This window comes from Erythranthe guttata, chromosome 4 (genome assembly GCF_056151865.1).
Source record: "Erythranthe guttata isolate IM_541 chromosome 4, IM_541, whole genome shotgun sequence".
NCBI classification, from domain to species: domain Eukaryota; kingdom Viridiplantae; phylum Streptophyta; class Magnoliopsida; order Lamiales; family Phrymaceae; genus Erythranthe; species Erythranthe guttata.
In genome coordinates this window covers 6215280-6241400 of record NC_142536.1, presented here as the reverse complement: position 1 = coordinate 6241400, position 26121 = coordinate 6215280, and the positions used below count along the sequence as shown (strand labels likewise).

The 26121-nt window shown below is 35.0% G+C and overlaps 3 protein-coding genes across 5 annotated transcripts; all 3 read right to left on the bottom strand.

Annotated features, from left to right (window-relative positions):
- Nucleotides 1–4248: 4248 nt before the first annotated feature.
- On the bottom strand, nucleotides 4249–5394 carry LOC148771001 (putative mitochondrial protein AtMg00310). Its single transcript, XM_088817437.1, has 2 exons — nucleotides 4384–5394; nucleotides 4249–4317 (listed from the first exon to the last, which is right to left on the bottom strand). Exons 1-2 carry the CDS (start codon nucleotides 4909–4911, stop codon nucleotides 4249–4251), a joined length of 597 nt encoding a protein of 198 aa, XP_088673563.1. The 5' UTR covers nucleotides 4912–5394.
- A 4114-nt stretch (nucleotides 5395–9508) lies between these two features.
- On the bottom strand, nucleotides 9509–15252 carry LOC105972341 (Molecular chaperone Hsp40/DnaJ family protein). Of its 3 annotated transcripts, none has more exons than XR_016030774.1 (12): nucleotides 14887–15245; nucleotides 14279–14740; nucleotides 14086–14148; nucleotides 13632–13724; nucleotides 13356–13480; nucleotides 12638–12833; nucleotides 11335–11510; nucleotides 10900–11029; nucleotides 10492–10652; nucleotides 10287–10358; nucleotides 10120–10198; nucleotides 9509–9857 (listed from the first exon to the last, which is right to left on the bottom strand). XR_016030774.1 is itself a non-coding variant. In XM_088816713.1 (12 exons), exons 2-12 carry the CDS (start codon nucleotides 14600–14602, stop codon nucleotides 9632–9634), a joined length of 1653 nt encoding a protein of 550 aa, XP_088672839.1. In that variant the 5' UTR covers nucleotides 14603–14740; nucleotides 14887–15252; the 3' UTR covers nucleotides 9509–9631. The 3 variants fall into 3 exon arrangements, 2 of the variants coding, with proteins under 2 accessions (XP_088672839.1, XP_088672840.1); XM_088816713.1 differs by having other exon boundaries at nucleotides 10287–10366; nucleotides 14887–15252; XM_088816714.1 differs by having other exon boundaries at nucleotides 10287–10366; nucleotides 14279–14750; nucleotides 14887–15234.
- A 569-nt stretch (nucleotides 15253–15821) lies between these two features.
- Nucleotides 15822–18097, bottom strand: LOC105972343 (uncharacterized). The gene is made up of 8 exons (XM_012997291.2): nucleotides 17886–18097; nucleotides 17632–17800; nucleotides 17341–17524; nucleotides 16805–16875; nucleotides 16619–16696; nucleotides 16421–16508; nucleotides 16237–16292; nucleotides 15822–16118 (listed from the first exon to the last, which is right to left on the bottom strand). The coding sequence occupies exons 1-8, from the start codon at nucleotides 17949–17951 to the stop codon at nucleotides 16027–16029; spliced, it is 804 nt and encodes a 267-aa protein (XP_012852745.1). The 5' UTR covers nucleotides 17952–18097; the 3' UTR covers nucleotides 15822–16026.
- Nucleotides 18098–26121: the final 8024 nt, after the last annotated feature.

The following is a 26121-nucleotide window of genomic DNA, read 5'->3' as shown; positions in this document are numbered from 1 at the left end:
GGAGGGGTTTCCGTCGGATCAACCCCGACTTAGTTCACGTTTACTTTTTACGCAGGACTCTCCAAATTATTAAGGTGTCTTAGTAGTACCATCTAACTCGTGAGCCAGTGATCCACTATGCTCTTTCAACTCTTTTTATTTCACTACCAAAGGTGATCTAATAATAGTATAATCACAATTCAATGTGCATTATGAATGTGTTCTATTGAATTTCGAGGGTGCAAAATACTATTATTTTTTTTTCAATAGTAGAAAGTGCAAAAGTGCTACATTTGAAGAGTGCAAAATGGAATCATGCCTAAAATTATTACATACATTCATAAACAAGGAATAATATTATGTATTTTTTTAGAGAAAAGTATTATTTTGACCTTCTTGCGGTTAGCAATACATATACGATTCTCGTTTAATTTTGGTTTGTATCAAATTATTTTTCGCGATAAAGTGAACTTAGATTTATAATGTGATCCAATACTCGACGAATACTTGTAATATTATCCAATTATAAAACTATTGTGATAGATTGAAAGTTTCTTGTGGCGGATACACAACTCAGCACCTCTTCACCTCCCATCTAGCTCAGGCACGTAATATTATACCAAAATTGGATTATACCTTTTGTTTTTTTGGTTTTATTGCAGTCAAAATTTCTACTTATAAATTTAGATTTGTTTCAAGAAACATGGAACTTCAACACTAAAGCATGGGTCAAAACATTATCTATTGTTAGGATATGTCCAATATTTATTATTATTTCAATTCTAAAGAAAATGATTATTTTTGTATCTATTTAATTCTTATCTTATCTTTTATTAAAAAAAACTTGCAATCACATGTGTAAACTAGATAAGTTAAACCATTAATGTGATATCTCATGAATGTAATGAACTACATGAGAGATGCAAATCACACTAAATAAGCCAAAATCCTCGTTGAACCAACTATAACATAGTTCACTAAAAATCTCTTGCTACAAATTTTGTTAAAGATATCATCAGTTGTATTTATGCGTGAGTTTTTTGCACAACAAGCCATATAAGATCATGTTATGAACATATCTAATCGAATATTAATTATATTTAAAATAAAATTGTAGATTGAAAGTATCAACTAAATGCAAATAAGCGGGAAGGGTTGACTTGGGTAAAAACGTTGCAGCGTAACCCACACAATTTAAGGCGACATGGTGGCCAAATAAGCGCTTATTTTAGTTACCCCTTTATTTCTGCATATTTAGTATCATACAAATTTTAGTTCATGTTGTAATTTAAATGATATGTATTCAATAAACTTATACATTTTCGTCAGTACAATTTTTGGGCTTTTTTTAAAGATAGTCGTTTGGGAGCAATAAAAGTAATGAGGTTGATTGAATCATTAGGGTTTAAATTTTAGTATGATTTTAATTTTGTGAACTTATTCTAAATACGGGGTATTAAATTTTGTGGTTTTAGTTTTGTGAACCAAACTATTAAATCATTTGAGTTATATTCCACTATACGAGGTATGAAATTTGAGATTTATTTATTTCTTCCTCACAAAAAAAGTAAACATTATTCATTTACTTTCATATTTATGCATGTTAATTTGCACATCATTTTTGCATTTTTAATGATCTTCCGAAATAGATTGTTGGGCACAGGCTACTACCGCTCTATGCGTATATGAGTTGTTATTACGTTTACGGCATGATTGAAAATATTAATCAACACTAAAGATAAAAATTTAAAATTATCAATTCAGTGCACTTCAATCTTATTTCTAAACTAATAGAGGCATTTTATCAATATTTCTCCTATTCACTTTATCAAAAGCATGTTAAAGCTCTAGCTTTAACTCAATTTGCCCAAAATTGGGTGAGCTAGTATGTCGAGACAAAATTTGTATGTTTTTATCTCAATCATAATGTCTCTACTTATTCTCATTGTTTTTATTTCTAAATTTATCTGTGGATATGTTTATTTGAGATGGCAACTATCATTGTTCAAAGTTGATTCTTGAGAACCCTCATTGAACCAACTATATCAGAGTTCATGAAAAACGCATCCTTATAAATTTTGTAATATGTCCTCAATAATACTTATGTCTAAGTTTTTCGCATAACAAGCCACACGAAATCATGTTATCAACATATCTAATCGAATATTATGTTTTAAAATAAAAATGCACATTTGTTATACTAACTAAGTGGGAAGACGGTGGAGGGTTGACTGGATAAAAACTTTACAACGTGCCTCATAAAATTTAATGAAAAACGATTGTCGGAGGAACATTTTATAATCAATGTCAAAAGAAAAACTTGTTGGTGTGCGCGCCAGATTTCTCAAAATGAAATTTGAGGGAATTTGATCAGGCTATTTTGATAAGGATTAACAAAGATTTTATTACATGTATTTGCTTGAAAATTGATTATAGTATGAATAGTTTAGAGTTGTATTATCTAGATTTTATTTATTACTCCTGCCTTGTAATTATTTTAAATTAGGAAAAAAAATTATCCTTATCTAGATTAGGTAGTAGACATAATGAAGGATTATATTTTCTTAGGATCGATTTCTTTATGTTCAAACTAGGTTTATAGTTGGTTATTTCGTTCCTATATAAGCCACTTTATACAGCGAAAAACCTTGGTGCTTTTATCGGAGAAAAATAGATCACAACAAGAAGGTTTTGCGAGAATAGTTTGTGGATCATTGTTGTGCCATCGGTGTAGTTGCGACAAGTATATATTTCTTCTACCAGGTCATAAAGAAGATCGACGTTTCACTTTCGAAAAAAGTCCTTAGAAGATCTGGGGAGAGGTCTAGCTAACGTCTAATGGAAGTTTCGTATTCGAAAGAGTCCAAGAAGTGCGGATTGAGGAGTTGACTTTGTGAAGACAAAAAGTTCGAGTAGTGAACAAGAATGGCGTATTACATAAAGAAGAAGTCTTAATCGTTTTTAATACATCTTATTAGTGTACACATAAAATTGAACTTGTGAAAATCTTATTTGCATGTCTTCGTGATATAGGTCACATTATGCCCAAACCACATTAAACATCTTGTGTCTTTTATTCTGCCTTTTAAGTTAGACTTAATATTTATACACGAACTACATTTGTAACATAATAATTATTGCAATAATTAATTTGTTTCAAATAACACAAAGAAATTTCTATATCCATATAAATCAGCACATAAAAAAAATACTAGATTGTCAATTTAAATATAAATTGTTGAGACTTAATTGTAATTCATAAGTGTGAATGATTTGATCGTCATTCGATTCAAACACTTTTATTTGATTTGAATGGGTTGGTTGTTGAAGAACAATTCTTTTTTTTTTTTTGAAAAAGGGAGATATCATATATTAGGCACCAAAGGCCAAACCAACAGGAGGTAAAGAATCCTCCAAAAAGTCTTCAACAGAAAGAGAAGCAAGAGAGTGTGTCAGGCTATTGTCTTGCCATTTAATAAATGAAAAGGGACAAGAAGAAAATAAACGAGAATAAAAATAGCATTCTTCGATAATCGCTCCAAAGGAATGAGATGAGGATTCATTAGCTTGGAGAATATTGATAATTTGTTGGCAATCTCCTTCAATCGAAATATGCGTCCACCCCTTAGTCCGGGCAAGTTGTAGCGCGTGTAGAATCGCATAAGCTTCGCCTTCCACCGGTTTGACTCTTCCGGCAAACTCTCTAAGTTGCCACCACACACATTAAACCCTATCATTTCTCACTACAAGTGATGTATGGAAAAAATCTCGACTCGCCGGAAACGATGCATCCACGTTAATTTTCAAAACACCGAATGGTGGGGGGGGGTTTCCACTCTTGTATGTTTGGAGCCTTTGTCGGTAACATAGGGTGCAGCTAGGCATCATCAAAAGCACGAAGAAACGTGTTGCACCACCCCAAAGTCTCCGGTCCAGTAATACTCACTTTCCCATGCATCTCTCTATTACGGACTTCCCACGCTTTCCAACACAAGATCATGGCGAGGCGTCCAGATTCCTCATCCAAACTGTCGTGTAGATAGCTGAACACCGCCCGAAATGGGAGTTGGAATATCGTCGAGGTCAACCGAAATGGGGCAGCTTGCCAAATATCCCTTATTCCACGACAAATAAAAAGAGCATAGGTCAAAAATTCCTCTTTAGATCCACAGTGAGGGCAGAATGGGTTCCGTGCTATGTGTCGACCAAAAAGCTCTTGGTGAGTTAGAAGAATATCCGAACATGCTCGCCACAAAAAAATACGGATCTTCAGGGGGATAGCAAGATTCCAAATATCCTTCCACTTCCAATAATGCTCTCCGCTTCCACTCTTCGTGCCTGCAGTTGTATCATTCCGGTTCGAATGAAGAATATGAAAATACCAAGATTTAACTGTAAAAATACCTGACTTCGAAAGGGACCGAAAAAACCGATCCTCAACGTGCACTCCTCCAACCGGCGTAGACAAAATCCGAATGCAATCAACTGGCCAAAACGTCTCTTGCACCAGATTAATATTCCAAGAATTAGAGAGGGGTGCAAGAGATCCAACAGCGTATTAGGTTGAGCCGTATAGCTCGGTCTCGGAGTGAGCAGCCGAGGATTTCCCTCACCAGCTAACCACGGATGACCCCAAATGGCTGTTAACCGTCCATTACCAATTCGCATACGAGCACCGCTCTCCAAGGCAGGACGTGCAGCCACTAAACTCTTCCAAGTCGCCGACGGACGGTGAGCCTCCATAGCCGACGAGAAATCTCCATGCGGGTAGTAGCGTGCTTTAAGAATTTTGGCAAGCAGAGAATCTTGATTCGTAGCTAGGCGCCATGCTTGTTTAGCGAGCATGGCCAAAATGAAGGAGTTTAAGTCACGAAAGCCAAGACCACCAACATACTTCGAACGACAAAGAGTATGCCAAGCCACCCAAGACATGTGTTTACCTTCCCCATTCCCCCCCCAAAACCTTTAGATAGCTAACTCGATATCCCTAATAATTCCAGCTGGAACCAGGAAGCAAGACATGACATATGTCGGAATGGCCTGGAGAACCGATTTTATCATGACATATTTACCTGCTTTAGACAATTGCACTGAGTTCCACCCATTAATGCGATTCCACACCCTAACTTTCAGATATTGGAAAATCTCATTACGAGACAGCCCCATCGGCATTGGCATCCCCAAATACTTTTCGTGTCAATCAACAATACGAAAATCCAAAATCTCGTGAATCTCCTCCTTCTCCGAATCAAGAGTAGAAGGGCAGAAGGACATCGCCGACTTGTCCTGGTTGATGACTTGCCCAGAGGCCGTGGCATGGCTAAGAGGCGTTGGATCGCCCGCGTATTAGAAGGAGTGGCTTGAAAAAATATGGCCGTATAATCCGCAAAACACAAGCTCGCCACAGTTAGCGCCGTGGGACAAAAGCCGACTGGGTGGGGGGTATCAAATCGCTCAACACCGTTTTAATGCGATTTGCAATAACTTTAGAGCCAAATTTGTAAATAACATTGCACAGACTAATTGACCTACATTCAGACATTTTCTCGGGGGATTTAACTTTAGGGATCATGACAATAAGGGTAGAATTAAACTCCCTCAGCAAGTGATTCAAATTCAAAAACTCAAGCACGCAATCAATAATATTCGAACCCAAGATGGGCCCAAATTTGGTGTAAAATAACACCGGAAGCCCATCGGGGCCGGGTGATTTAGTAGGGTGCATTTGGAAAATAGCTCGGGTTACCTCATCTGCTGAGAAAAGAAGGGAGAGTTGATGAGCAGACTCATCTGTGATCCGGGGTTCGATGTGATTGAAGACTTCATCAATCACACTTTCATCCGGATTAGACGACTCGAACAGATCAGCAGAATATTCAAGATAATCCTTTCTATATCCCTTCTGTCCTCTTTCCACGCTCTGTTCTCATCTTGAATCCGGTGAACCCAATTATTCTTCTTCCTCTTAGAAGCCCGAGAATGAAAGTATTTTGTATTTCTATCCCCGTCTTTAATCCACTGGTCCCTGCTCCTCTGTCTCCAGTAAATGTCAAGAACCCCATAGCAACGCTCGAGCTCCGATTTCAATGCTTTTTGACGGTCCAAAGTCTCTCTAGTCTACAGAACAATGCCCAATCTGTGAATCTGATCCGTAAGTTTGCTATGCGCTTTTGTGGCAATCCAACCGAGTCTCTACTCCACGAGCGGAGAGCCAGTCTACAATTGGCTATATTTCTACCGACAGCTTCCAAAGAATTTGTCGCCCCAGTCGAATCCTCCCAAGAATTTCGAATTATGTCTTCACAGTCGTCCTCCTAATCCACATCGCCTGAAATCTGAATGGGCGCCGCCTTGGAATAGACAAAAAGTCATTAATGCTAGAAACCGATAGCAATATCGGAAGATGGTCCGATCCCAATAGATTTAAGTGGTCAACTCGGGCTCCGGGATAAGAAAATTTCCAACTGCTATTCGCAAAAAAACGACCAAGTCGACTTGTAACTGTATCTGGGAAGGCCCTCTTGTTCGACCAGGTAAATGGTTCACCAAAATAACCCAAATCCGACAACCCGCAATCTGAAATCAGCTCTCTGAAAGCCATCATCTGATTCGGATCCCTTGGGTTGCCTCATTGCTTCTCTTTCCCTGATTGAATCACGTTAAAATCACCGTCCACCAACCAAGGCAAATCCAGGTGGGTGGATAAATTACGGATCAACTCTCAAGTCTTATATCGTCTAGCAACTTCCGGGAAACCATAAACGCCGATGAAACGCCTTCGGAGAGGACGAATTTTCCTGGACCACGGCGTTGATGTGATTTGACGAAAAGCTAAGTAAATCTCCTTCTGCCATAACAAAGCTAGCCCACCAGACATACCCACACGCGGGACCTCAACACCAAAAAAACCCCATTTTCTTTTTGGGTTATCCACAATGCTATTTAGACCATCTCCAATGAAGATGGGTATGGGCTGGGCTGGGGTGGTAAAACCACCTCCAATGGAGGTGGGTCAAGGGGGTGTGGGTCTGGGGTGGGTAGAAGTGGGGAGAGCGGGAGGGAAAGAATCCCTTGAGCTGCCCCATTCCACCTCACATGTTGGAAGGGGGCGTGTGATACACGCTACTTTTTTTTTTTTTTTTTCTTTTCTTTTTCCTTTTTTATTTGTTATATACGTTACTTGTTTTTTTTTTCTTTTCCTTTTTCTTTTCTCTTTTTAACTTGTTAATTTTATATTTTTTTTAATTTTTCTTTTCTTTTGTATTTATTTTTTATATTATATCATTATTTTATTTTATTTCAATTATTTAGTTACATAATTTAATATCACATAATTTCAATAAAATCAAACACTTAATTTGTAAATAAAGACTTTTAATATTTTTGTTTTTATTTCTTTTTCTTTTATTTTATTATTTCCGTTTGAATTATATCTTTTGAATTATTAATTCTATATTTTTTAATTAGTAATAATTATTAGTTTTTAATAATAATAATAATAATAATAATAATAATAATAATAATAATAATAATAATAATAATAATAATAATAATAATAATAATAATAATAATAATAATAATAATAATAATAATAATAATAATAATAATAATAATAATAATAATAATAATAATAATAATATATTATTATTATTATTATTATTATTATTATTATTATTATTATTATTATTATTATTATTATTATTATTATTATTATTATTATTATTATTATTATTATTATTATTATTATTATTATTATTATTATGACGATGAGAGTGGGGGTTTCAAAAAAAATAATAAAAGATCGAACGGTTGGAATCGACGTAGGTAGAGGTCGGGGAGGGGGAAACACCCCCCCATTGGAGATGCTCTTACAAGGTTTTGTTTATTTATTTTCACGTTGAACTCCTATATATCGATTATTTTACATGTTCATAATATCAATTAAAGTAATTCCATAATATGTCATTTTTATTATAATTTTGTAAATGTTATATTATATACAATGCAATGTCTAGCTTCCATTATATTTAATTTTTTTCACAAAACAAATATTAAACAATTTAACCGTCTAGATATTCAATATTATGAGGTTCAATTGGTAGAGATACGAAAGTTTATGACAATTTCTATGTACCAATAGTAACTTATGGCAACAATTAGCGAATACCGTTACAATAATATTCATACAATACACCAAACACGATTTTCGAATCTATTGAACGAAAATTATTAATTTCGATTAAAAACCCTGGAAAAGAATTTAAAGAAACTAAAAGAAGAAGAAGAATATCATGCCCTAGTTGGTTTGACTTATTTGGACACACATAATATTTATCACCCTATACAAACATACATCGTGTTAACCTATGAATTGAATTGTGCAACTTATTACCTGCCAAAATGTAGAGCCCATAATTTAAAGATATATTTAATTGAGAAACAATTTATAGGTGAGAAATTGAATAAAAAAAAACATTATCATTATTAATAATTGAGTAAGAAAAGATTTATCTAAAGTAAAAAGGGCAACACAACATAATCATATGCATCAATGTGACAATATATGCTAAAAAAGGGCTTTTGTTGGATTGGCATCTTTGTTACTTTATTAACTGTCACCTGTCCCCACAAACTCACACACACAACACAATTGTATGAAACCTCTAAAGTATGCTCAAATTATGAAAAAACACCGTATGTTTGGGTAATTACAAGTCCGCTCTTACGGTGTCAAGTTTATCTACTGAATGGAGAGTTTTTTTCGTAAGACAAATATTTAATTGAAGGGTGGTTGTAATTATCCAAAATGAGTGTTTTTTCGTAATTTGAGTTTATCTAAGTGTGGCTTTAATTTGCCCTTTAATTTATATGAGGTTCATTTAAAAATAATAAAATAATAATAATAAATAATAAAGACACTTTCTTTCCTTCCTGCAAGAAAAATCTGCAAGCAGAACAGCTAAACAACCTAATATCGACAGCAACAAGGTAGGAATTTGTACTAATCAAAACCCCTTTTTCAGATCAATTTTATACCAAATATCATAAGTTTTATTATTTTTCTTACTCCAAATTGCCGTTATGCGTGCCGGCAAGAAACGAAATAAGACACGATTCTCATACGCTACAACGACAACTACTTTTGCGGAGCACCGTTTGGCCTTAAACCTAATTGGTTGAATATGAACTACGATATTAAAAAAAAATCTGAAACGAAAAAAGTAGATTCATTGCAGTTACAAAGTTAAGTTCAGGTGCTAAAATAGAACGAATGTATGAAGTTAATAAACCAAGATCCGAAAGAACATGTTATATTAACTCTACTATATTCATCATAAAAGTTTGCCAAACAACACCTATGCGACCTCTATCGTCATCAAGAAATCGAGCATGACGATTTTTTAGCGCTTAAATCTTAATGATGCAGCTTGGTAAATTGAAACCAGTTAAAGGGGTGTAAATGGGCCAAGCTGGGCTCGTTAGCCGAATGACCAACTTGACAAAAGTTCGAGGTCGAGCCCCTTCTTCGTTTTTCATAGAGTAAACTGTGGTATAAATTATAAATTCTGAAAAACAATTCCTCCGATCCAATGGCATGTTAAGTATAAAGATTACATTATATGGAATTTAGAGTATACGAATATTGATTGGATTACCCTTTTACATTCTTTGATGGAAGAGAACGGTGTTCGATTTGTTTCTTTTGTTGCCGAAATTTACAGCGCCCGGATTTGCTCATGAAGAAAGTGACAACTGCCGAAACAAAAATAATAGAGATAGTAATCAATGAGGGCAAATTACGCAGAGGCTTTTGGTAGAGCCATGGTGCCGGTGCATCAATGCAGACCGATGCAAATGCTTCCCCAGGTCCCTTTCTCCTGTCAATTGGGAAATAATTAGAAGAGAGTTAATTGAATTCAAAATCAAGCCAGAGTATACTTGTACGTTTAACGAGATAACTAAATCTACTATGATAATAATACAAAAGTGATTTTCTGCGCACATTTGAAAGATTCTGCCAACTAGGAGGATTGAAATAAATAGTTGATATTATGAAATTCATACATTCAATATATGAAGATAAAGCTGATTAGTTATGCTGTAAAAAGAGTAACACGTAAATACTGAAATGTAACGTACCCTAACACGCCCTTGATTGACTTCCACCAATGCATTTTCTGGCTTGAAGATTGGTCTTTGCCGCCATTACGACGTGTTCCTAGGAATAAAAGATTGATAAAACTATAAAATGGAAGGGGGAAATAATCGATTTTATGCAAATTCAACAAATGAGTTATGAAGAAAACCTCCATCGTTTCCTGGGAGTGTATAGCCTTCGATTTTCCTAAGGGAAGCCAACTTTTCAACTAGTGCTCGTTCTGCATCACTAACAAGGTTGTGGGCATTACATCAGTTGATAAGTTTCTCGACGATTTAAGCAACTGAAATATGTATTGAAGAAAAAAAGAATTGGCTCAATTACGCTAGCAGTAATTATTTAGGAATACAAACCTAATGTATTTAGGGATTTGAACATCCACAGTGAAATAATGATCGCCTCGTTCGGAAGGTTTATTTATATTTGGAACGCCCATGCATGGCAACCTTAACTTATGTCCTGGCTGAGTTCCCGGGGGAATCCGAAGATCCTTCCTACCTTCAACACTATCCACCTGTGATTTGCATGAAAACACAATATATCACTTTTAGAGGGGCAAAAAAGGGATTTTTCAGTTCAAGTATAATGCAGTTTATCATGACTAAAATATCCATCAAACTAGCAAGCACTCAGAATAATCACAAAAATCATTTTATTTTCCCTTTTTCTGTTCTTTCTTCTTGTAGTTGATAAAAAACGACTCAGATACGAGAAATATCAAAAGCGGAAGATTATTTAGAATCCAGGAAAGGGTTTTTTACCTTCTTAATAGTCCCCAGAATCGCTTCTGTATAGTCGATAACTAGTTTTGAGTATAGATTCATTCCATCTCTTTGAATTCCTTGTTTCTCTTCAATATGGAGGACCAGATACAGGTCCCCAGCTATACCCCTGTACATAAAAAACCAAGGCAACAATTTTAGTTATTTTAGTGTTTAGAGAAAGCAATATATTATATATCCAGTATAATTCATAAAACAAAAGACGTGCAAAAGAACACCACAAGAAAATCTTGGTTTATAAAGAAAAGACAAAAACTCCTAAATTTCAGTAATCTAAAAGAGCAGAAATATTCACAGGCTACCCTCACCAAGGAATACATACTTGAATATATTCAGTAACTTAACATACAAAAGAAGCAAATCAATAGCATCCACTTCAATAGCCAAGAGGAGCCTATAACTTCAAACACAAACCTCGTTTCGTCAGAATTTCCCTCTCCTCGGACTTGCATTGTGGCTCCGTCATCAACTCCAGGTGGAACAACAACCTCAATACTCCGCTTTGCTCGAACTTGACCGCGTCCATTGCATTTTCGGCAGCGATCCGTGATTATTTTCCCCTCACCACGACATCTTGAGCAGGAAGTCACCTAGAGTTCACACACAATCATCTATACATAATGTCAAAGCAAGATGTAGAATTAAACCTCTAAGCTTCTACATATTCGGACATTTATGCACATCTCACAACCATTCAACAGATTGGATCAAGCAAACTTAAACAACAAATAAGATAATTCGAAATCTCAAATATGCATTGGACACAGTCAAAGAGAATTTAATCATGAACAGTTTTACGAATAATTATATTCCTTGAGTAATGATAGCTGTCAAATTGGGAAGATCATCAAAGAAAGATGCTCATAAATGAAAAACGGACAATGAAACTTCTCAACTAAAGGGATATCTTGGTTGGTTATTCAGCTCAAATGGACGCCACCTTATTATATGTTCGATCGTCCAAGCAAATAAGTCAACCATAGTATGAAGGTATGATCTGGCCATTCATTTCTATTTAAATGGTAACTATAGCATCTAATTTATTTACTTTCAAGGAAAAATGATTTATATCAGTATGATTTACCGACACTCTACCAAAGGCAACAATTCATCCTGAACATGAACATATTACATATCAGAAAAATAACAACATGCTAAGAGTGTGTTGTGTATATCATTTTTATCTTGGTCGCAAAGATACTGACAAAATGCAGCACAAGACAATACTTACAAAATCAAAAGGCGATATTATGACCAATACAATGGGCTAAGTCAATATAAAGCTTTTTTCATTAAAAGACAAGAAACATATGGAACAGATTTCCTCGTTGAGAAAAATAATGGCCAATTGCGTGCTGCTTTCAATTCTTTTTTTTTTTAAATACTAATTGCGAAGTGAAGTATCAAACAATAGAGGAAGCAATTATACACCAGATATTGATTGAATTTGCAACTTTTTATTGCTTTTCACAGGAAAAACGAAATGTTCATTGACAAAACCCAAAAGCCATCTAAACTATATATTCTCTTAAAAAGTCATTCCATTTTGAAGTGAAGACCCTTCCCACATATATATAGCTTGCACCTCCCCCTCATGATTATTGGAACACCAAGCTCCCCACATTCAAAAATCAGAACTTTCCACTTTCACACAAACCAAAGACTTTGACCTAGGTGCCATGCATTTATATGTCACATAATTATTTTATGAGAGTACCTGAGACATAATTCCAAAAGGTGTCTTCTCTGTTCTCACCACCCGTCCTCTACCACCACATTCAGCACACATTTTCACACTACTGTTGGGCTTTGCACCTGTTCCATTACAATCCTCACATGTATTTAAGCATGGTACTTCAACGTCATGTTTACCTCCAAATATTGATTCTTCAAAGCTCAAATATAAATCATATCTGCACAGTAAATCCAATGAAGGATGTCAACATCATGCTTATCATGATGACATTCTAACCAACTTTCATACACATATATAAATGCACATGTTTGTATATAAAAATCCTACTGTGTTTAGACAATCTTCTTGCAAAAAGAAAGTGAGATAACACAAGAATGCATTTCAGGCAATAAAACGATTTCCTTCAGCTCATGTTTCCAACACACCACCCACTGTAATTTGAAGCCTCATAAAGTAAACGTATTTTTATCCTCTTGAATTATCCATAAGAAACTATGCAAAAAGTCCAGGCAAAATTTTCAGACAAACCAATGACATTACTGAACGGGAATGTCCTAAAAATGGATATCTATGTATCGTGGGGGAACGGTTCATGATTCTATTTCGGACTTGTATGACTTGCTAGCATGTTTATCATCTGAAAATCCATAGAATAAATTATGGAAACAACATATCTCATGTTATGCCCATGGATAATATCAAATAAACAGATCATGCTAATAATCCAATAGATTATTACCGGATGTCAAGATTCTGGCTGCTATTTCCGTTAAAATTAAAATTGAAGCCTCCTTGGTCACTGCTTCCTCCAAAAAAGCCACTGGGTCCACCAAAATACTCAGCAAAAGCATCAAAAGCATCCACCTAAAACATGCAACTTACAGTAAGCAGCCGTGTAGCCAATCGGATCAAAGGGAGCAGCATAAATAGATAGGGAGGTAGCAAATTACACATCTGGAAGAACTTATATTGCTTATATATATATGGCAAGTGTTGTGAATAGCGTAGGACATACCCCTGAACCACCACTAGCGGCATCAAATTCTCCACGTAGACCTTCCTCCCCAAAACGATCGTATAAGGATCTTTTCTCAGCGTCTGATAACACCTACACAAATGCTTTGTCAATGTAGGGACCCAAAAGAAAGAAATTACCTGATAACTCAAATCAACGCACTCAAATGCACCAATTACTTAACTTAGGCTGACAAATCAGGCTTCTGTACCCATCTCAATTGAAGTAAGAGGGTCAGAAATTGGTAACTATCTGATCATGGAATAAACTACCTTGCAGATACTTGGTACAAGCTCAAGATATATTATTAAACAAATAAAATGAATAGTAGGAACATGCGCAGATGAAATACGTGCACGAGAAAATGTATACTAGTTTTCATCGGCACCACAAATTTTCAGAAATCAAGTGTTTTTTCCGACTCAAAAATGGTACTACAGGTATATAAAGGTACCTCATATGCAGCACCTATTTCCTTAAACTTGTCTTCAGCACCAGAACCCTTATCAGGATGGTACTGCATCACACAATAAAAAACATTAAATTAATTGTAAATCACATTTTAACTGCATAACGTTCAGCTAAATGTAGAGGAACAAATCAATATATATATTAGTATGTACATACATACATACATACATACATACCTTCCTGGCAAGTGAGCGATACGCGGCTTTAATTTCTTGCAGAGTGGCATTTCTACCGACTTTCAGAACGGAATAGTAATCAGGACCGGAGGAGGCAGTTTTAGCGGCGGCGAAGGGACGGAAACGGCGGCGCCCGGCGCTATTGAAAGTGTTGGCATTGGGGATTCTGGGTATGGTGGCCTTGAACGTCGGAAAAACTGCGGCGGAGAAACCCAAACTGTTGAATTTGAGAGAAGACGAACAATTCGAGTTGCAGGAGATGAAATTAGGGTTTACGGGATTTGAATTGATGGCGCCACAGCTGAGGTTTTGGGATACTTGCATCGCTTGCAGAAGTGGGAGAGGAGGAGGGAATTAGTTTTGGAAATAGACTTTGATATTGGATTTTCTTGGTTGGATGGATTGGGGGTGATTGACAAAACAAAACCACCATCAGCTTCCGATCCGTCATAGTAGCTCCACCTGATTAAATCTCCAAGAAAATTCAAAAGCTGATATTATAAATAAAAAGTTAAGCATCTCCTCCACCCAACCCCTTCTCAAATCTTAAATTAATTATTAAAAAAAAAAAAAACCCAACCGAATAGATGCCCAATAGAATTTTCTACCATGGGGGATTGCATTTGCTCGAAGCAGAAATGGAGCACCCAATTCGGGAACCCGCTTGGCATTGCGAAATGATTTGGACTTTACTGTTCTCATACGCGGTGGTCCGAGTATGTACTCATCGGAATTCGACGGGGGAAGGGGATTAGGGTAGCTTTTTCAGCGTTATTTTTTTGGCAGAATTTGTTGTCAGAAGATGAGTAAAATGGAAGAGAAAATCAACTGATTTGAAGTGGTGGTGCGGCGGCGGATGTGGTGGTACGGCGGCGGGTGTGGTATGAAAAGTTGCTGGGTTGGGATGAGATAGAGTTCACATTTTTTTATCTTTTCTTTTATTTTTTATATTAATTAATATTTTCTTTTATTTTGTTTGATCAAAATTAAAATATTAGTCAAAAATAAGTAGGGGCATTAGAGTCATTGCACGTAAGTTAACAACTATTTTTTAAATTAGGGGCTGTGTGTTTTTTAAAATAAAACATAGGGGGGTTTTTGTTAATTTTTAAAAAATAAGGACTTTTTCAACAATTACAAATAACACAGGGGGGTCTGTGCTATTAGCTCTAATTATATAATCCTAAAAAAATTATCTATCCCATACTTCAAACCAAAAGAGCCCTTGTAGATTTTACAGTATTATTGAAGGGTATATTACGACCACACCCCTGAGTATCAAATTTAGTGGAATATTCTACATTATGGGGAATATTTTTTTGTTTGTACGATTTTATCCAATTTGAGCACCACATATTGAAACAAGATGATCATAAGATGTGCATCATAAACTGACTGCATTTTTGTACATAACGAGTACAAACTAGAGAACATTCCACAGAATCTAGAAAATTTTGTTGTATTTTATCGAGCAAAAAATATGTCCAAGTTTGGTTCGTCATATTATCAAATCGAGCGAAAAATGAGCTTTTAAAGACGGATCTTGAATCAAATATCAAAATGATATTCAGTCCTGTGTTTGGATGATATATTTAACTCCATAATCCAAATATGCCTATGAGCAAAAAGTAAATTTGCTCCAATAAACCTAACATATAATTTACATCATTTTTTTGTTTCTTCTTGAATCGGCCTTACAATTTCTTCTTGAATTCGCTAAACCCGAGAAAAAAATCGATACCATTAAGCTAAGCCTTAACAACCATCATCTTCTTTGCATCTGCTTGTTGAAGCTCGTCCATCAGCAAATGCGCCACCGATTTGTATCCCATTTCTCTAGCTGTATATATATGTATATATATGTATTCCAATTCCGACAGAGTTAGATTTTGTATCACTAATAATTTACATAAAGAAGAAGAAGAAGAAGAAGAAGAATAAAGAAATGGAATACAAACCTCTATATATAGCTATACCAGTTGGAATCATCTTTCGCTTCTTCAGACAAAACGAGCTGTTCATATTCGGACATAACACAAAGAGCACACAACGCTTTAACAATGTCCGAAGAAATAAATATACAAAAAAAAAGTGTTTTAAATGAGCTTGAATTATGTTTTGATACGCCCGACAAGAAAATACCTGTTACATATCCAGTAAGGGTTGATTTTTTTTTCTTCCGTACAGTGAGGACACATCCATTCTTTATTCGATCTCACTTCCTCCATTTCTAACAGACATAAATATATATATATACACACACACACACAATAAGCATTATGAATAAGTTTGCTGATTTAAGAGAATTTTTGTTCACAATTTCAGAGTTTGTTGACATACCTTCACCGTAGCGGATTTTCAGACAGGCCCGACAAAGGATACCGTTGGTAGAATGACAAACCGAGCAATCTGTTTTGCCTGTAAGAAACATTTTTTTTTTTTGGATATGTTATATTATCATTACCCGAGGTCATTGAGTGATATAGTAAACAAAGATAATCGTGGATTTTTGCAAAACTAATTAACCTATGCACGGTTCATTCATATCCATATCACCGCAACGTTTGCAACCTTCTTCACCGCACAGTTTCTTTTGCCTGCATTCGTCAATGTGGAAATAGTAAAAAAACGAAAACATTGAATTTAATGTATGCAATTTAACCAAGTACATGATTGCTTAATATGATTTAGAAACAAACAAAGCACCGTATTAAGTATAGATTTTAGCTAGATTCGTGTAAATTAGCATGTAATTCGCAGACGGAGAAACGGCGTGTTATTTCGACATTTCACGCTTTCAAGATTTCTTATGCTATCTTGAAACCTAGTGATAGTTTCATAATATCAAGACTCCAAGATTCCCCTGCTTTACTCGTTTTCTTTTTTAGCAAATCCAACGACAACATCAGATATGCGTATCTAAAACTACCCGTCAATTACGACATCGGCATATATCGAACCACCATACAATTCAAGAATCCAAGGAATGCAAAATATATGCATATATCAAAACAAGTAAGTACTGATCAATGATGTAAGAGGAATATCGTCGAACAGCTAACCTGCAGAAATGGCAGCAAATCCCATAAAGAGGATCATACAAACTGCCTCTGCCTTTGCTTTCACAGCGCCGAGCCAAAGCTTCTGTCGGAATCTGCCGCCTATTCGTACCCCTTCTAGCTCTCACCGTATGCCCGTGCACACCCCTCTCCTCCTCTTCATTTTCACTCGAATAGCATAATTCCCCTGTATTCACATAACCATTTAAAAAAAATTAAATTAAAAAAATAATCTCACTATAACTTCACACACACACACACACACAGAAACCACAATAAATTCAAAGGTGGCACCTTTCGACGAAGGCGGTTTTCCACTCAATCGAGACGAACGGCGCAAAGGGGTGGAGCTGTAATCAGCTTTGCAGTATTTTCTAACATGGGTTTTATCCGATTTCGGCGACGAATTCAGAGATCGAAGTTCGGATATGGTTTTCTGAAGCCCGAGAGAAGCTAATCTCGCCTGTTTCGCGCACAAACAAATAAAGGTGAAAATGGTGACCAAATCGACAAATGAATGACAGTTAAAGGAGTTAAAAAAAAAAAACCTGGTTTTCGACAATACGAGATTTTCTGAGTTCTTCGTAGTCAGATTTCGCTTCGAGTTTCCCCATTGTTGGTTCAATTCCAAATATGAAGAAATCCGGCCGACTGGAGATGGAGTGTGTAAAAATTACAGTGGACTGATTTCACTGTGAGCTTTGTTTTTGAATTTGGGGGTTTCTGGTGTTTGTAACGGATATCTTGAATTTGAAATGCTAATGAGGGGTAGAAAAGGTATTTCCTATTTAGGAGAATTTTTGGGGAAATGTAATTTTGTGGAGAATGTGTGAACACATATTTTTACTATGTTTAGTGAAAATATTCTAACGAAGCTGCTAAATAGTCAGAATCTGGTCGGCCAAAATGGCATTAAATGCAATTTTTTTTCTTATTTTATACATTTAATACCATTAATACCCTTAATTAATTTAGTTTCAAGATTTCCTCCTATTTTTTCTCCAAATTCCGTGCCCTCATTTTCCTCCCAAGAAATAGGACTGATCACTTCTAATATCTACACACACAATAAACAAGAAGAGAATATATAAAATTTTACAAGTTTCTATAATAATAATAACAACAAAAACAACAACAACAATAATAATAATAATATTACTATTACTATTATTATTATTATTATTATTATTATTATTATTATTATAATTACTATTATTATTTAATTAATTAACACGGTGCAAACTAATCATTTTAATTAGTATATACTAGCATTCCATGTGCCATGCACGATATATGATTTGAAAGGTGAAAAAATAATTAATTTAATAAACCATAATAACAATTATGATTAGAAATATATTACATTATTATAATGAAATTTGTTAGTGAAAATTATTGTTCCATTGAAATAAGGAAAGAAAAAATGTTTAGAACATTAGTACAGAAAAAAAACAAATAATAATTTCAAACATGCCATTACAAAGAAAATGAAATAACAAATAATGCGAAAATTGTTCCATTGAGATATGAAAGAAAAAAATAATAAAATAAATAATTAGTAAATTAGTAAAGATTTGTTTCTGTTACTAAAATTGCATTGGGGTTACCCTTACATCAATCTACATAATCTACATGTCAAATTATTCAAATTTATATAGATTATACTTAAAAAATATATGTTGATTACATATTTATGTATATGTCAAATTATGTACTATACAATAAAATACATCATACCATATTGGATTACTATTGAGTAAAGTAGATTGAGTTTATATTATATAGTTTTTTTGTGTAAATTAACGTTATAAATTATTAATGTTATTGAATTGTAGTGACACACTATAGTATTTTATGTTATAATTTATTTATTTGATTTAAATTTGAAGAATTATTTATATTATACTAATAAAATAGAAATGTAATGAGAAATAGAAATATAAATAGGAATAATAAAATAGAAATGTAAAGAGCATATAAATAAATTTTACAACATAATAGCATAATTTATTTTTATCATAGTAGCATAATATTTTTATTTTATAATTATTTATAAAATATCCGTTTTGTGAAAATGTATTCAAAAAATTATTTCATTCTTACAGATATCAAAGACCATAAAATTAAGTGAAAATTAAATAAAAATAATAATTAATGTATTTTTAAAATTCAGTAATTCATCTCAAGTAAACTTTTTCTTACATTATTTTTAGCTCAAACAAATGAATTACTAGTCTATTTTATCTACCCAATTTGTGGAGAGAGAATAAAAAAAGACGGGAGAGAGAAATCAGGGATTGCAATTACTATTCCTAGTTAGGCGTGCTGGGCATTCTAATTGTTTGGTGAAAATAAATTCAAATATTAAAAGTCAGGGTATTACAATTCAGGGTAGATTAGTAATTCAACTTTGTAACTTTTTTCAATATTACATATTTGCCCTTTTCTGGCTGGCCAGATTCTGGCCAAGTAGCTTTATCCATATTCTAAACTATAAATTTGTTTTTCTTCAAATTGTTTTTGTTGTTACCAACGTAGCATGGACACGGAATCGACGACATGGGAAAACGACATGTCCCAAAAATGAGAATACGGAAACTTGAGGAAACATATAAATATTAGAATTTAGAAGTATAAGAATATGGCTATAAATCAGTTATATAAACATATAAGTTTTTATTTATATATAAATTCTTTTTATATATTTTCATACAAATATATTCAAAATAATTTTTTTTTTTTTTTGAGGAAAGACACCAATTTCATTAATTAAGTAGTGCCAAAAAGGCTGGGAGGACATCTCCCTCAGTACAAGAAGAAACAGACATTGAAGCTAGGTGGTGAGCTAGAACATTTCCGGACCGCTTAACAAAACTAAATTGACATGAAACAAAAGTTTTAACAATAATGCAACAATCTTCTATGTATGCTCCAAAAGATGATTCCGTGAGTTCTCCTTCTTTGAGTGCCATAATTGCTTGTAGACAATCCCCAGTTAGCGTGATTTTCGACCATTAATTTCCATGCTCCTTGGTTAATGCATGTAGGGTCGCGTGAGCTTCTCCATTAACCAGCCTCGGTCTTCCCGGATATTTAGTCACTGACTACCAAATGCATTCCCCCTTCTAATTTCGACCAACCATGGAGACTGAGTAGAAGTCTTTACCCATGGGGAATGAGACATCAAAATTAACCTTTACATCCCCCTCCGGTGGTGGATTCCAAACGGCTATGTGTGAGGGTTGTTGAGGTATGATCGTCAGTTGTGTTTCGCGTTGGAAGTCGACAATAAAATTCCTACACCAGCTCACAAGGTCTTCGCCTGTTAATCCCTTCTCGCCATGAATAATCTTATTTAGCTGTTTGCAAGAACGTATTCTTCGGGAGAACCATTTGAAGATATTCAATCCATTTCCACGTGGAACCAAAGTACTTGGACCCATTGAGCTCGAACGGACTATTTTTCCACACCCTCTCCATGCCATTACAGACCATAAAAACATGAAGGGATGTTTCACTTTCATAACCGCATATGTTACACACCGTCGATTGAGATATTCTTTTTCGAGTTAGTTCGGCTTGCGTGGGTAGAATCTCCAAGCAAGCTCGCCACAAAAACACCCAAATTTTTGGAGGAACGGGAGATGCCAGAGTACGTTCCAGTTCCTATCAACTTCGCCGCTACTCGAACCCTTGCACTCTGGATTGTTGCCGCTCCTAAGCGTTTGTCCCGATATGATATTGTGGTAGCACGAGCGAACCGTAAATTTTCCAGAGCCTGAGTAATGCCATACCCATCTATCACTTGCTTCTCGGCTTCCAACTGGGATTGATAAAATTCTGCCACGATCGATCGACCAAAAAATTTCTTCAATAATTGGAACATCCCATGCACCTGTTCTTTGATCAATAATATCAGCAACCCGGTCCGGCCATGCTGACTCAATGGGTCTTCTAGTAAAAATCTTGAAACTTCCCTCGTCGATGAGCCAAAGGTCAACCTATATCGATGTGTCCTTACCATTGCCGATCCTCCGACGAAGACCCTTCAAAAGATATGGTCGTGCCTTGATGAGACTCTGCCATGTGGCCGACAGACGATGCCCCAAGGCTGCCGTGAGTATCTCCCCTTCTGGAAAATATCTCGCTTTAAGGATTTTTTAAAGAAGCAATTCCGGTTGAGTGAGAACTCTCCAGATCTGTTTTGCTACAAGCGCTAAGTTGAAGCTGCGTAAATCTCTGAATCCAATGCCTCCTTTTGCTTTCGGTAAACATAGTCGGTGCCACGCTAGCCACGCCATTTTTTGGTCACTCCCATTACCCCACCAAAATCGCCGAATAGCAGCTTCTAGTTCCGAAACTAAACCAACAGGCAATATAAAGCAGCTCATCACAAAAGATGGTATTGCTTGTATAGTACAGCTTTGATTAGGACCTCCTTACCCGCTTTAGATAATTGCTTTTCGCCCCACCCTTTGATTTTTGTCCATAGTCGTTCACTCAAAAAATCAAATATTTATTTCCTTGATTTTCCCATAGACGTTGGCATTCCAAGGTATTTCTCATGTCGATCAACCTCTTGAACACCCAATCTAGTGTGAATCAGTGCCTTGACATCCGCCGGTGTAGTCGGGTTAAAACAAACTGTTGTTTTTTCATAGTTGAGCTCTTGACCTGAGATCCTTGCATATTGATTAAGGATTTGCTTCAGCTTTATAGCGTCTCCCTCCGTTGCCTGACTAAAGAGAAGTGTATCGTCCGCAAAGCATAAATTTGAGATAGTTGGCGCCGTCGGTGCAATTTTAATTCCACGGAGTTCTCCTTCTTCCACCACTTTGTTTATCATCGAAACTAGAACTTCTCACAACATATGAACAAATATGGGGAGAGAGGGTCTCCTTGGCGAAGCCCTCGAGATGGAATAACCGACCCAAACTGAGAACCATTAAACAAAAAAGCATAAGAGACGGTTGTAACACAAAGCTTGATAAGTTCGACAAACTCAGATGAGAAACCAAAGCGAGAAAGAATTTTCCTCAAAAAAATCCATTCGATTCGATCGTACGCTTTACTAATGTCTAGTTTAACTACCATGAAATTAACTCGTTTGCTAGTTGTGGTTTTAATAAAATGGTTTACTTCGTGGGCTACTAGGATGTTATCAGTAATGAGACGGTTAGGAACGAAAGCGGATTGAGTGGGAGAGATGATGTCATTTAAAAATCGCTTGAGCCCAAAATAAATATTATTATCAACTATCAATTTGCAGTTGATCATTAAATTTAATGTAAATAATTAGTGAAGGAACAAAAATATTTGGAGATTTGCTATTTAAATATGTTTCTAACTTTTCAAAAATTTCAAAATTACCCAGAAGATGTCCGGTAGGAGTCCTCGAGTGTCAGACACAAAACGTATCAAAAATGCAGATACATAAAGAAGTTGAAGTTTCCGTGTTACATAGGTTGTCACTAGTACGTATATAACGTGCAATATAATTATTTCATTAGAATAAATACACAAAGAAAGTGAAATTGTTGGTTTCAAGCTAATTTGATTATACAACTTATCCAAAAAACGTTCCAATTTTGTTTGAATTCTCAATACTAAAAATTGTGTTTTTTTTCAATTTATAACTATCATCACTGGAATCGAACTTAAAACAAACTCTAATTGAGTGGAATGTGAAATGAGTAGGGGTGGGCATTCGGGTCGGGTCGGGTTATTCGGGTTATTCGGGTTTTTTGCAAAAAAAAAATTACCCGAACCCGACCCGAGATAACCGGGTACCCGGCAACCGGGTACCCGGTTATTTCGGGTCGGGTTCGGGTTTTGCTATTTTCCTTTTTTTTTTTTTTTTTTTTGAAAAATAAATAGTAACTAAATTTACTTAAGATATACATATATATACATACATATATATATAGAAATATACATATACATATACTGATATACATATATATTATATATATTAATATATATATAGACATATACATATACTGATATACATATATATATTATATATATATATAGACATATACATATACATATACTGATATACATATATATACATACAAACATAGACATATATATATACACAGTCTGTATTACAGACATATATATACATATATATATATATATATATATATATATATATATATATATATATATATATATATATATATATATATATATATATATATATATATCTTTATATATATAAGAAAAAAAAAAAATTTATTTTTTTTAAACCGGGTACCCGATCGGGTACCCGGGTAGAATTTCTATTACCCGGACCCGACCCGGTTTGGGATCACCGGGTACCCGAACCCGAGAAAAACCCGGTTACGTCAAAAATTACCCGATCCGGTCGGGTAATACCCGACCGGGTCGGGTTATACCCGACCGGGTCGGGTTATACCCGAATAACCCGACCCGAATGCCCACCCCTAGAAATGAGCTCGAGTAGATTGAATTTTATTTATAATATTCAATTATTTTTGTTATAATGAACTCGAGTTTCAATCGAACAATACATATATATTATAGAACGAAAACAACATTTCAACAATCCATCTCAAGTTGAAGTAGTTTAATTTTACTTATCAACCCTACTATTAAAATATGATCTAACAACTTAAAAAAAAAAAAAAAAGAATTGGTCAAAATAGTCGTTGACCGGGTAAATAAATTAGGAGCAGCACAAGTTTGAACTTTGTTACAAAAACCGACCACACATTAAAAGATAATCATTACACAGTTACCATCAAAATTCTAGTTGTGTGCTTCTTACTTCGTCGGTGTTGCAAAAAGAAAAAAAAAAATTGAGCAAGACAAATTGGAATTCAAAAGTCAACGCCGTTTACATGAATCCACAAACCAAATCAGTTGACTAATTCCTCAAAATTAAAGATAATCAAATTGTTCAATACTGGTGAGCAGTGCACAAGTTCTCCACTACGTTTGTTACAAATATAATTAATAGGATAAGATCTCGTGAACAATGTAGATCAACAGTCACAATCTAGATGAACTTTAGTCGCAAACTCGAATTAAGTCTTTTTTTAATCAAATTAAGTGAGAGTTGGGAACCGAATTAGAAGACTAATGGTGGTTTTTTTTCTTTTTTTAATCCAAATCTAATTTATAAGGACATTTGAAATGTTTACTATGCAAACTCATCAGCTTATGAGTTGATTGAGACGACCTTCGTTAGGAGATTTGATACCTAATTTATATTATTAAAGTAGAGGTTTATGGTTTAAATCACGTCTGTTCATCTCTCAATTTGTAACTGAGTATGAATTTATTTATTTATTTTTAAATAAACAAATAAATTGACTCTTTTAAATTAATCAATTTCTACTTTTACAAAAGGTTTTGCTAATACCTCCTAAGCAAACCAAGAAATCAAAAAACAAACGACAGAGTTACTTGCAATTAGCAATTAAACCCCTATATTGCATTTATTTAGTTGTCACCTAATGAAAATAAATATGTTGACTAAAAGGAAGTGACTATACTACCCTTCAATTAATAACATAAAATTAGAATTAATATATAATAGAGGCCAGATTGCAATTTTACTAAACTTCTAAAACTTAAATTAGGGGGTTGAATTGTAATTTTCCCAAACATGAACCAATTGGATTTAAATATAATTAATCCAAAACTTTGGATCAAATTGCAATTTTTTAAAATTCTTAAATAAAGAAAAAACAACACATTTTTTTATGGAAAAAAAAAAGGAAAAAGAAAAGAAAAGAGAGAAAATTGCGTCTTCCCCTATTGCAATTGTCACGACCATCGGCAAACTCCCACCGGCACCACCGGCAATCACCTCATCAAGCAGCCCAACTCCAAATAGAGAGAAAGAACATGTCTTACCCAAAATTCTTCTTCCCCATTGAAATCATCACCACTACCAAACTCACAACAGTCTCCGGCAATCCTAGCAACCATAGCAAAATTACTAAACTCCAACCAAAGCTCTAATCCCCACCACCGCTAAAGCCCTAATCGCCGCCATCGTCGGAGAAGACGATAAAAAGCAGAAAAACAACGGGGAGGTTTGGATCCGGAGGCATCTGGTACCTTGCATAATAGTGGGGTACTACCGGGAGACGCCGGAGAAGACGCCAAAAAATAGTTTTTTCGTAGATTTTTTTTCTCTGAAAAGCTCTATTTTCGATGGGGGCAGATATTTTCTTGGATTTTCATGGGTTGTTGATGGGTTTTGCAGAAGAATAATGAGTTTGAATCTTAGCTCCAAACCAAACCGAATTTCGTCGGAGAGAATGGTGGAGTGGTGGGGCGAAGCAAAGGCTGAGGATATGATGGGAGGTGAGGCCAAAGAGAGTGTTCACCGGAAGAAGAGCGATGGCCAGCTATGTTCTCAGTGTATTTTGGAACATTGCAAATCAGTTCCCTAACTTAAGGAAGAAGACCTTTCTGAAACTTCAAGGCACTTTGAAAACTTTATTTGGGGCTTATTTTTTAAATTTATAATTTAAAATATATTTGGGTCTTTCCACGTCAAAACATTAAACCGTAGTCGCATATTTAACGAGTGTATCACATACCAGCTCATAGAGGCCTTAATGTCGTTGACTATGCAACACAGGGGAAATATGCGAATTGTTTTGACATAGGGGCTTTTTTAGCCGTTAGAGATTACACAAGGGTGCCGGATGCTAAAACCTCCAAAAAAGACACCAAAATGGATAAAAGTACTTCAACTTTGATCAAATCACATACACAAGATTATTTACATAAAACTCCATG

What these genes read in the sequence shown, in the direction of transcription:
- LOC148771001 (XM_088817437.1), bottom strand. Translation starts at nt 4,911, where the DNA reads ATGTCTTGGGTGGCTTGGCATACTCTTTGTCGTTCGAAGTATGTTGGT. An exon ending in TCGGTCCCTTTCGAAGTCAG is followed by an intron (nt 4,318 to 4,383) that starts GTATTTTTACAG and finishes ATACAACTGCAG; the next exon opens with GCACGAAGAGTGGAAGCGGA.
- LOC105972341 (XM_088816713.1), bottom strand. Translation starts at nt 14,602, where the DNA reads ATGCAAGTATCCCAAAACCTCAGCTGTGGCGCCATCAATTCAAATCCC. An exon ending in ACTCCCAGGAAACGATGGAG is followed by an intron (nt 10,199 to 10,286) that starts GTTTTCTTCATA and finishes TTTTATTCCTAG; the next exon opens with GAACACGTCGTAATGGCGGC. An exon ending in TCAATCAAGGGCGTGTTAGG is followed by an intron (nt 9,858 to 10,119) that starts GTACGTTACATT and finishes CCCAATTGACAG; the next exon opens with GAGAAAGGGACCTGGGGAAG.
- LOC105972343 (XM_012997291.2), bottom strand. Translation starts at nt 17,951, where the DNA reads ATGGGGAAACTCGAAGCGAAATCTGACTACGAAGAACTCAGAAAATCT. An exon ending in TATGAATGAACCGTGCATAG is followed by an intron (nt 16,697 to 16,804) that starts GTTAATTAGTTT and finishes TGTTTCTTACAG; the next exon opens with GCAAAACAGATTGCTCGGTT. An exon ending in TGGTATAGCTATATATAGAG is followed by an intron (nt 16,119 to 16,236) that starts GTTTGTATTCCA and finishes ATATATATACAG; the next exon opens with CTAGAGAAATGGGATACAAA.